The sequence below is a fragment of the Rhamphochromis longiceps genome, linkage group LG22 (assembly GCF_057381845.1).
Source record: "Rhamphochromis longiceps isolate RC_006_pf linkage group LG22, R_longiceps_female_GT1.1, whole genome shotgun sequence".
NCBI lineage: Eukaryota > Metazoa > Chordata > Actinopteri > Cichliformes > Cichlidae > Rhamphochromis > Rhamphochromis longiceps.
In genome coordinates, this window is record NC_140577.1 from 4,028,275 (window position 1) to 4,040,123 (window position 11,849).

Below are 11,849 nucleotides of genomic sequence, written 5' to 3' on the forward strand. Positions count from 1 at the left end.
CTCACATTGTAAAGCCACACAAAAGTATGTTATAGTTAATTCTACAACCCCCCCCACATATTTTTAGAGTTTTCAATATGAAATACTAATACAAAAAGAATAGTCTGCCAAAATCTCAATGTGCAAAACAACCATCAGTATGCAGTGCTTTTCCCTGCTGTGTACTGCAACCTTTCTATCGGTTCTTTAGCAGCACGCACAAGTCCTCACTCAGGTTTCTATGTGGCTTCGTTTAGCTTCTCTTTCACCTTCTGTAATGTCTATGTTGCTCATAAACCGCACAGAACAAGCTAGCGCAGGGCAGTTAATGGTAAACCAGCAACCTTTGGGCCTGTTCCAATTGAAAGAAATCCTATTATGTGTGTTGGATCTCTTAGAGGTGCTGCAGTCATGAGCGTGCAGCCAGTAAATCCAAAGCCCTGCACTCTTTGGAGCCTTCAAAGGTGTCCTGCTGGGAGCGTTCGAGCGAGGAAGTGAGGGTGTAGGTGGAGAAGGCAGAAGGATCCGGCAGGAATGGAAAAATACAAAAAAAACCAAACAACCAAAGTCCTCACACTGCTCGTGGCCCACAGCTGAGCTTGTGCTATTAAAGTTCTGCAGCCAACATGATGGAAGAAGAAATGAAAGAAACGATCGCTTTATGGTTGACCAATGATCAAATAATGTATTTCCACTTGTCAGCCATTTTTGACACAACCATGTTATCAATTACTAGAAAAGGATAATCCTACAGCCCTGGGGTCAGCGTCCATCTTTAGTGGCAGGGATCAAAAGAAAGCTCAGTGAGGCCTCCGTGGAGCTCAACCGACTCCTCCGACCATGACATGACATCACCAACAAGGTGGCCGCCACAGGTTGCTTGGCTGTAAATCTCACTGGATGTCAACACTCTGGACCAGAACTGGAGGTCTGACAGCTCTCCCACAAAAGACTGAGTGACGTCAAAGCGGCCTCCCATTGTGTCCTGTGGAGGGAGAAGCAAATGTGTCAAAATGTAGAGCTGATATTTAAAATGTTACTACCTTCTAGGGATTAGAAAGTTGTTCTATAAGATATGAAACTGGTAAAAATGACATTTTTAGTTTGACACAAATTTGATCAGTAAAGCCGAGGCCCTAAAAATGAAGCCAATACTAGAATGTCTTAACCCTGCTTTCTTTCTAATGACCAACATCATTTAGACAATAAAGATTCAGTGCATATGTTTATATCTACTGAAAGGCACTATACAAAGTCAGCTGTTTCAAAAAAACTTAAAAAATTAAAACTGACAACGTTTGGCCTTACAAGCTCAGCTCTCCACACTACAGACAGACTATCAGTCACAGTAAAGAGACCCTCTTACAAGTCCAAGGTTTAACATATCCAGATGCCATAAAATAATCTGGTCCTTAGCCAGTCTTAAATGAGATAGATATAACAGATGAACTACCAAACATGACATATTAGATCATATCATTATTTAACAAAAATTAAATCACAATGCAGCAGCAGTATTGATACGAATTAAAAAGGAAAGTAGGAGCCAGGTGCTGGTAATCTATAGAAGCAGAAGCTTTAGCATTTTTCAGGTCAGGAAGTGTAACACAATGCCAAGAACAAAACATATGATCAATGATCAGAAACACTTGTTCCTGCCCATCAGTCTGGAAAGGATTATAAGGCCATTTCTGAAACAAGTTCAAGTCCATCATTCTACTGTTAGACAGATTATTCACAAGTGGAAAGCAGCTGCCAATCTTCACAGGAATGGAGGCCATGAAGTGCTCAGAGAAAATGCACAAAAAACGAAAACCTCATCTGAAGACTGTAGAGGCCTCACTTAGCATGTTAAATGTTAAAAGCTTAAACTTGCAAGTAAGTTACAAAACAAACCACAAGACAACTGCAACAATGTCCTTTGGACAGATGAAACCAAAGTGGGAATGTCTATATGCAGAAACCAATCACTGCTTATCAACACATACGTCTAATACACTGTCAAGCACGGTGGTGGAGGGGTGAGGATTTGGACTTGTGTTGCAGCCACAGGACACAGGCACTTTGCAGTCATTGAATTAACCTTGAACTTCTCTGTATACCAAAGTGTCTAATATGAGGCCATCTTTTCAACAGCTAAAGCTTGGCTGACACCTGCTCGTGCAACATGACAATGATTCAGAGAATGAAAGCAAATCTACAACAGTATGGCTGAAAAAGACAAGAATGCATTGAATGCATTGAATGCAATACAATGCAGAATTACAAAAGCCCAGTTAAAATCCACACCTCAGTTTCATTAAAATGCTGTGGTGGTTAAGGCAGCTGTGCATAAACGAATTCCTCTAAGAGTCAAACAGATAATTTTACATGAAGTTACTGCCACTAATGCTGGTTCTACAAGATGCTTTGGTTTAGTTTTTATTAAATAAATAATGACCCACACATTTGACTTTGTATTTACTCAATTTAAAACCTCTTATAGCAAACATTGGGGTATAAAATGAATTGGCATACCTATATCTGCTGACATAGTCTGTATGTGACATTATTATCCCGCAGTCAGAAGGCATGTTGTGTGTCATACCTGCTCCTGACCAAGGATGAAAATCCCTCCTGGTTTGATTGGGTGCCAGGCTGACAGGTTCTGCCCTGTGCCTTTCTTCGCTCCATCCTGGTAGGCCTCCCAGACACCATCACGTGTGGACCACGTCACGCACACGTGATGCCACTTTTCATCTGTCATAGTTATGGGCAAAGTCGCCGCCTAAAGAACCAGGTGGAGAGACAAAAAAAAGAGATTTTATTTATTTATTTACTTATTTTTTAATTTTTATTTGGAAAAACGTCTCATAACCTTCAAGTAAAAGATTATCCAAGGGTCGCGATGGCACGGTTTACACCTGATCAAGCCTTAAATGATGTGAGATGTTATCATGTTGATGGAGCAAAAAGAAAAAAAGACTGATAGCCTGCCATTAATTTTGCACGAGTATTCACACAGTAGCAAGCCTTATCTGCAACTGTTATCGATTGTCGGGAAAGTGGATTAATACAACGTGTGAATCTTCTCTCATTTCATCCTCATAAAACATTGTAGAAAAGTAATTAAACTCTTAGATTAATCTACATTCTGAGATCATTGAACTGTGTCAATGATCAGTTTGATAACTGCCAAGTGTGTGACTCACAGACAACAAACACGTCAGTTTATCCCTCCTGGTATTGTCTGTGCTACAGACAATTAGGCCAATCAATTACAATAATCAGATTATTGTGTTGTTCGTTTGTTTGTTGAGCTCACTGCACGAAGTACTGGGGCACAGAAGGGAAATAGACAAACACCTGTCTTCCGTTTAGGGGAGAATTAAAGATTAGGAAGCTAATTGACTAATTGAATTATTTGTTTGTCAGCAGTCTGACTGGGTTACTGTCTGATTACTGTCATTTGAACTGAGACATCTGCAATCTTTTTCTAGGAGAAACAACCGAAAGACAATTGCAGGGGCTCGTTATATATGTCTAATCTGCATTAGAAGTATACAGAGAAGTACCAAAATGTGAACAATTTGTTACAAGTGAAAACAACCAAAATAAATATAAAAATGTTTAAAAAGTCAAAATCAATGTATATTATGCCAATGAAGTTTGAGGATATTATACATTTTAAGAAGACTGTTTTAGTAAAACTAAATAATAAATACATAAATTACAGCAGATATTCAAAATGCTAATCACTGTTAAAAGGAACAACCAGTAAATGAGCTCTATAGTTTTTGTGTATGAATTTGAGTATGTGATTGTGACATGAGATGACAATATTATATATATCATTTACATTGCTCTGAAGTCTTTACTAGAGAAGTTTTTGGCTAGTTGAGAAAAATATTCACACCCGAGTAAATTTGGCAGATTATCATCTTGCTCTGACTCTTATTTCTTGGTGGTACGGTACTACTAGCTGTCAGTAACACTGGTCATGTTGGTGAAAGTATATTCTTTTCTCTACTTTGGTACAGCCAAACTAGTGTGGAGTAATGCTGAACTTATACCTTGTTACTCTTTGATGCAGTGAAACGTGAGCTAGTTCTAAATCATCATCACACATTAGCAGATAAAGTCCTTCTTTTGCTCACCACAAGCAGTTTATACAACCCGACCCTGCTAGACTTTGATTAGTCAGGATAACCTGGATTGTATGTGGTCTACAAACAGGAAACCAGATAGCTTCTGGGACCAAACATCTTCTGACTTGCCTAGAGATTCTTCACATTGATGTGCAAGTATTTTCTTACAGTGATAAATTATTTAGTGACTGGTAAAAAGATCCCATAAACCTTTGCACTATAGGCTGAGCTTCAGAACTAGCTTTTGTGTCCAGATTCATCAACATTTAGATCATAAATCACTGTGACATGACATGGTGACAGGCTTTACCTTGTCATTAATTAGCAGCTCCATGGGATTGCTGCCCCATTCAATAAGTACCAGCTCATTAGCTTGCCCGGGCACCGAGTAGGAGAAGGGAGTGCCAAGACCAGGACCTGCACCTGCCTTCAGCCACAGGCAGATGGTCAAGGCAAAGATCTCCGTCACCACTGACCGCCTCATCCTGCCATACATGTAGTTAGTCCTCATGGGGAAGTCTAACAGGAAGGCAGTGGGACTCTTTAGCTTTTGGTTCCCTGGTGAGATGGAGAATAAATTTAGAGTCATGTTATTCATTTGTGATCAACAAATACTGCTGTCAAAGACTTTTGTTAGACTATTTTCTATATGCATTAGAAACAAACAAGTTATTTTTTTCTTTTTCTTGAATTGTTCCTTTTTCTGACCCAATTATTATGGAGATATTCTCTATCTACATGATATCAATATAATTATTAAAGGCAAAACAATGCTCTGTGCTTGCTTTCATCATTCATCATATAAATGAGGTAATTATGGGTCATAATAATCTACTAGCACCAACCACAGCAACCTAACTAATGGAGTTTTTTTTTATAGGGCAACCTCCAATAAAAGCCGGATAATAGTAGGTACAAAGATATTCTGTAATTATTAAATAATAAATGAGAATTCAAATTCATCCCTAAAATAAATCATGAGTGTGTGTAGCTATGTCTGTGCGTGCATGTATGTTTACCATGGTCAGTGCTGCTGTGGTGCAGTTGGCTTAGTACTGTTTCCAGCTTGCTGTGTCCAGTGCCCCTCAGACTCGTTTCTTTACTGGTGTAAGGAAGCCGTCGCGGGTGATGATCATTGTCATGGTGGTGGTCATCGTGGTGGTCATTGCCATGATGGGTGTCATGATGATCATCGTGGTTGTCATGATGATCATCATGGTGGTTGTCATGGTATCCAGGTCGATGGTGGTAATCGTGATCTCTGTGATGACTGTCATTATGATGACCATAGTGATCATCGTGATGATCGTCATGATGGTCATTATGGTGGCTGCTGAAATGATTATAATGCCGACCACGGTGCCCATCATAGTGGTGGTCACGATGGTGATCACGATGGCGATTATGGTGTCCAGTGTGGCGGTTGTACCAATGCCTATTCTGGTGGTTGCTGTGATGGGTATTGTGGTGGTCCTCATGGTGGTCCTCATGATGGTCATCATGGTTGTCATCATGATGGTCATCATGGTGGTCATCATGGTGGTCATCGTGGTGGTCATCGTGGTGGTCATCATGATGGCTATTGCCATGGTGGCCATCATGATGGCTATCATGGTGGCTGTTGCCATGATGGTCATCATGATGATCTCCATGGTGGTCATTATGGTGACCATAGTCATGGTGATCTCTGTAGTACCTGTGTAGCTGTTCCTCTAAAGCATTGATCTTCCTCTGCAGAAGTTCTCTCAGGGAGCTGGAATAGGAGCTGGAGGAGTTCCTGGCCTGTAGACAAAGAAAATAGTGCTTAATAACTATACCTACCTATAAATGATCTATTACCTCCACAGAGTGAAAACATCAATCCAATCAGGTTCTGCTATACTTTGTGTACTTAAAACTGATAATCCCCATCAATGTAGTAACAATTTCTTCTATTTAAACCACAGCAATAGCAACAGAGTTCAACAGGTCCTGCTGACATTGTGGGGGATCTTCATAGAGCGTCTCAGCGATTTGTGCAGGGCAAAAATGATGTCAGCACTGACCTGGCTCACTTGAATAAAGAGAATGGGATTTTGGATTATTGCTGAAAAAAGGTCTCAAAAATAGAAATTTAGAATATGTAGGTGTTTTGATAACTAGTATAATCATCACAAATCTAAGGACCCTTTAGGATTTTTGAAAGATTAAGTACCTTTATAGTAAAATGAACTATGGTAGTATGACTTTAATGTTCCCACCACAAAGCTCCTATGTGTGGCATCATGACATTTAATGTCCCTGAAGAACATGGGTTTCCTGAAGCAGGTATTTGGGTATTCAGTTTCATATTTTAAAACAAAATGTGAAAACATGTGTAGGACTTGCGTTAACCACAGACCTCATTTGAAACATTCCAAAAATCTATTTAAGTAAGGCACTGATTTCAAGACAAGGCTATTTCAAACTCATTACTGGAGAAAGATACTGACTTTAACTGCATGATTGTGACTCCTTGTCAGTTTTGTCTATTAGCAAAACTATAAAAAAAGATGTCAAAGAAAAGGACTGTAGGGGGAGAAAGGTGAGTGCTGGTAATAAGAGTTTTACAACAACAACTTTGCATTTTAATGCTTTAAACAAGAACCAAAGGTTATATCAATACAATAGTACAAGAGGAACTTCAGTATGACATTTAAAAGTGCAGGGGGAAAAGTTTTCTTGTCCTCTTTTTTCCTCTCCCTCCTTCATCCTCGTCTTCCTCACCAGCAAATCCGACTTTGTTCCCTGCCAGCACACGCCACGATTAATAGCCTTGTCAGGAAGGATGAAGCTAATTGAAAGTGAGGTTGGCTAGCGCCCTTCGGTGCATGGCCAGAGGCTGGTGGTGTAGACATCCTGTTAGAGGGAGAGGCTGAGGGTAAATCCTGGCACCAGTTCTGTTTTGTCTCACACCTTCAAGTGAGATCGAAAGGGATTTTTGGCAACACTTTCCCTCAGCATGACCTGAGACCACCTACACTAATAATGAAGCTTTTACAGGCCAGTTGGCAGCCAGGTTTAAGACTCACATTACGACATCAGAATAATGAAACTATAACCAAAGTGAGACAGCAAAACCACTTAAATAGTTGGGAATCTGGAAGGATTATAACAACTGTAAAAAACATCATTAAGATGTTTATTGCTTTGTAAGTTTATGTTAATGAATTTAACATTATTGTCTTTTTAAACAACACAAACGCTTGATATGAACCAGAGTTATGTTTTCATTTTAAGAGACCTCTAGCCCTTGTCTTAGTAAGTGCCTGTATCATTTTTCTTGGTGTTGTTCTAATATGTGTTTAATGTTGTAGAGGGTCTCATTATAAATTAGTTTTTGGTGTTTGAACCCAGTGAGGGGGTTGATATGTTAATAAAGTAGTATTGGTCTGTATGAAATTTTCCCCATTCACGACAGCTATATGGGGAGTGAATTTTAATATGCTTTACATGCTGTAATGTTAACAAATCTGATAGTTGGTTCCTTTTTATCTTGTTCAGCTTTTGATTGTACTTGGGGTATTTTGTTCTATGTCTGTTTTCTACCAGCCAAAGTTGTCGTAGTAAATTATAGACACCATGGTGATTGTAGTAGGTTTGGGTAGATCAACACCCAGTCTCCCAGTCGAAAGTTATACATGTTTGGACATTCCTGTTCTATTATACTGGAAACCCATGTAAAATTTGTTGGAGGACTTATTAAATAGGAATTCCATCCATCTCTGCTGCTTATCCTTATCAAAGTCATTGGACGGCTGGATGAGAGGTGGGGTACACCCTAGCACCCTAGACTTTCTTGCTGTGAGGCAACGGTGTGCTTTGGAAAGTCTTTGAAATAACTGACTTTCTATGTCAATAACTAACTGATGCTGTTTGAGGGGAGCTGGAGCCGAATGATTCAGTTTCTTTTATTTTATAGTGACAGAAGAAATAAAGATGGCTTGGAGAACAGTGAAGGAAATTGCAGGACTTCATGGAAAGTTTTGAAAATATGATCCTGTAACCTTATTGCAGTTTTCATTTGCACTCTTCCACATCCTGCTGGCTGTTAGACAGTCGTGGGTTTCCAGCATGACTGTACTTTTGTGAGAACCACAAGACAAAACTTTGATTTGCATTTGGTATGAATTCATTATAACAATGATTAGTAATTAGCTGTGTAGGGTAAACATTCATTTTAAATATATAGTTATATTATAAATATATATTATTTTAGAGAGTGTTTTTAGAGAGAAAGTGATATGTTTGTGTGTTCGTGTGTGTAGTGATTTACTTTAAGGCAAGAGATTACACACAAGTTCAAACACAAAAAAGCTAAACCAGTATACAAGAATTACTGGGGAAAAAAGATTTTTCTTTAATCTAAACTCTTTGTCATTCTGTCGGTGTTTAAATACTATAGACTGCTTGTTTTCCACCAGGGGAGCTTAACTTATCCTACTCCTGCTGGCACACAGAGGTTAAGATCAGGGGTGAGAGCTAATCAACTTAGAGCTTCTTCCTGTTTTGAGCTCGACCTTGGCCACTGATATCCAGGAGAAAGACAGAGAACGATGCAGAGACATTAACTCTGAGACAATAGTCAAGCAGCTTTCATATTAGCATTGTGGGTGGTACGTGTTTCATAGTGACTGGTGGGTGGTTTGTGATGAGTGTGTGAGACAGATTGCCCACAACTTCTGAATGCTATTTTTTTTAATTTCCCCCAAATTATTACAAAAACATAAATTAAAAAATTAATGATTTAGTCCTGAGAATATGCATTAACTATGATGCAGTAAAATGTACAACATCCATAGAATAACCTTCAGGTTACTATGTCCTAATGAAACATATCCCTCGTTTTGGCAGCAGATAACAAAGGCAGCTGATTCGGTGACTGAGCATGTGACTCTCAGTGACGTAAGACGTGACCCCAATTAAGTCAAACCTTTAATAGACTTCTGCTTGTCTGCAGCTTTTCTTTGCAGACACATTATAGACAATTTGAATTTTCTTTGTGCAAAAAGTGTAGTAGGTAAGGTTTATAAAGTACACATACACACTCACAAAGTGCCTGACACACAATTACAATTAAAAACAAATAAATGAATAAATAATTAAAAGAGAAATAGTAAAACAGATACATAAATAACATGAGAGCATTAAGAAAGCGCAACTCCACCCAAATGGCGCGGACCACAATTACCACGATTAAAGCAGCTCGAGCTCTTATTGGTATCTACCATCACACAAAATTGTGATATTTTAAAACATGGGGACCCTAGACTGTTAACAAACAGATACTAAGCTCACCAATGACAGCACTCAAACTCCACTGATACAAAAAGGCTTTCAATGAACAACAACAATGAACAATGCTGTGGATTATTCATTGCTGTGCATTGTTTCTGCCCTCAGAAAGCTTGGAATAGTGAAGAGGTCCAGGCACACACGGTAAAGTCACCGTTTGGTAAGCTAAGATTTTAACAGCCATTTCCCTCATAATTTATTGCAGTGCAATCTCAGTTTAATTACTCGGTTCATACTTTTTAGTATTTCTCCTGCATAACTGAGGAAGATATTCAGTGGATGTTCCCATGCAGCTCAGACTTTGGCAAGTAGCTCTCATGCATCTTTGAAATTTAAAAAAAGGTCATTGTGCAGCAATTTTTAAAGCATGACACTTTTAAAAATTGCAAAACAAATCAAACTGAAGATACTGCATGGTCCCAGTCACCTGTCCTAGTGCGCAGTGAGTTCATTTATCCAGTTGTGATTTTTTTTTATTAAGTGCTATTAAGTGAGTACGCTACAAAAAATGATCAAACTATAATCTTTCATGCTTACCTGCAAGTTCTCCAGCCTCTCCTTTAGTGTCTGCAGGGTTTTTCCAGTCTGTTCTGGAGAGAAGGAACTGTGTTTGCTATATGACGAGCCCTTCCTGTTGTGGTCCAGTCTGTGGCTGCCGTGGGGATAATGGTGGTCATTGCTGTGATATCCTGAAGGCCCATGGTGCAGTGACAATGATGCATGATGGCTGCCGCGATGTCCATGATGGTCGTCATGGTGGGTACCGTGATGGTTGTTATGGTTGTTATCATGATGGTTGTCATGATGGCTATCGTGATGGCTATCGTGATGATTGTCGTGGTGGTTGTCGTGATGACTGTCATGGTGACCAGTGCTGTGGTGACCCCCAAAGCCCTCACATAAGGTGAGCTTAGCATTCAGCTCCCTGATTGTCTCTCGCTGGTCCAGGATGGTTTCCTTCTGCCTCACAAGGCTCTCACGCAAGTGCAGAATAGTGGCTTTGGCCTCGTCGGACATCATGCCTCGCCTGCTCCCGCCATTGTGGTCACTGCTATGGCTGTTACTGCTTGGTCCATGGGGCACATTGGGTGGCGAGAAGCAGCTGGGATCTGCTTCTGGGGGAATGGGAGTACAAACAAATTTGGGGCTAATGCCATAATCATATTCTATGCCAGGTAAACTACCTGCTGCTGCTGCACATGAAAGGAAGTAATAGAAAATAAGAGATCGTAGGGGGATGAAAGGGAGGACAAGCCCCAGAGTAGCTCCCACCCGTTGCACGTGCTTTGTAGACAAAGGCATTTGGCTCAGAGGACGGACGTCTCTGGCCATATCTGGTCAGAGTCCAAATTATTCCTCGGAAATTGACAGTCTTCAAAGGCTTTAGTTTTGTGGGGACAAACACCATCAATGGAAATCATTTGCTTCTGATTGAGAGGTGTTGGTGCTAATCATGTCAACAAAATAAATTCCCTTTAGAGGATAAGTGACAGAAACTCCAAGGAAGGGCTCTAAAAACACTGGGAACATTGGGAACAAAGGGGACTGTTAAACTCCAGCTGCTTGTCTTCAAGAACACCTTTTAGAATCACGCAAGCTTTCTTGGCACCATGGTAAGTTAACAGGTTGAGAAAGTTCAGCTGATAGATTCATCCACTTTGTCTGAGATGAGGTGCTGGGGCATCGCCAGACAGGTGATTTCTTCTGGCTTCAAAGACCTTCTGTGTTCGATGGCCAGGAATAATCCTTTTAACTTTGGCTTCTAACTATCCATCACATTGCCATTACCTACTGGGAGACAGAGAAAACAAGACATCAACAAAACAAGTCAAGAAGAAGAGAGACATAATGGAAACAAACAGCTAGCTCATACCATACCATACCATACCAACTTTATTTCTAAAGCACTTTAACATAAAACCAGAGTTTCACAAAGTGCTGTACATGTTAATAGCATACGTAAAGAAAATTAAAATGAGATACGATAAAATAAATAGATACAATAAATTGAAACATGTTAAAACAAAAGCTTTGATCATCTCCACTCATGGTTTTAAGTATTATTTACAGTGCAATCAATATATGATTCAGCCAACTGGAAAACAACAACAACAACAAACCCAAAAAGCTACAGGTTGAGGAAAAAGTAAGACTGTCAAGAGGCAAAGTGAGACAAAGCAGAGAGGAGAGAACAGGTTTAAAGGACAGGAATTGGGTTATAACTGGAGACCATCTTAATTACTAAGTGAGTTTCCGGTTCACACTCATCTTTGAACTTGAGAATATTGATGTAAACAAAACCATAAAGAGTTTCATGACTCAATCATGGTTTTGATGCACTCATATTGAGAAGGAAAACTAGATAAACACCTTTTTCAACATTACCTTAAAAATCTGCTTTTGTTATAGTTCTAGCTGCAGGAAGGTACC

At 39.6% G+C, this 11,849-nt stretch overlaps 1 protein-coding gene across 2 annotated transcripts; it reads right to left on the minus strand.

Moving 5' to 3' along the window:
* Positions 1-754: 754 nt before the first annotated feature.
* LOC146643160 (uncharacterized) lies at positions 755-10,751 on the minus strand. 2 transcript variants are annotated; one of them, XM_085395730.1, is made up of 5 exons: positions 9,957-10,751; positions 5,126-5,888; positions 4,417-4,664; positions 2,567-2,746; positions 755-964 (listed from the first exon to the last, which is right to left on the minus strand). In XM_085395730.1, exons 1-5 carry the CDS (start codon positions 10,749-10,751, stop codon positions 755-757), a joined length of 2,196 nt encoding a protein of 731 aa, XP_085251856.1. The 2 variants fall into 2 exon arrangements, with proteins under 2 accessions (XP_085251856.1, XP_085251855.1); XM_085395729.1 differs by having other exon boundaries at positions 4,417-4,658; positions 5,117-5,888.
* Positions 10,752-11,849: the final 1,098 nt, after the last annotated feature.

What these genes read in the sequence shown, in the direction of transcription:
- LOC146643160 (XM_085395729.1), bottom strand. Translation starts at nt 10,751, where the DNA reads ATGGCCAGAGACGTCCGTCCTCTGAGCCAAATGCCTTTGTCTACAAAG. An exon ending in AGAGGCTGGAGAACTTGCAG is followed by an intron (nt 5,889 to 9,956) that starts GTAAGCATGAAA and finishes CTTTGTCTACAG; the next exon opens with GCCAGGAACTCCTCCAGCTC. An exon ending in TCATCCTTGGTCAGGAGCAG is followed by an intron (nt 965 to 2,566) that starts GTATGACACACA and finishes CTCCCTCCACAG; the next exon opens with GACACAATGGGAGGCCGCTT.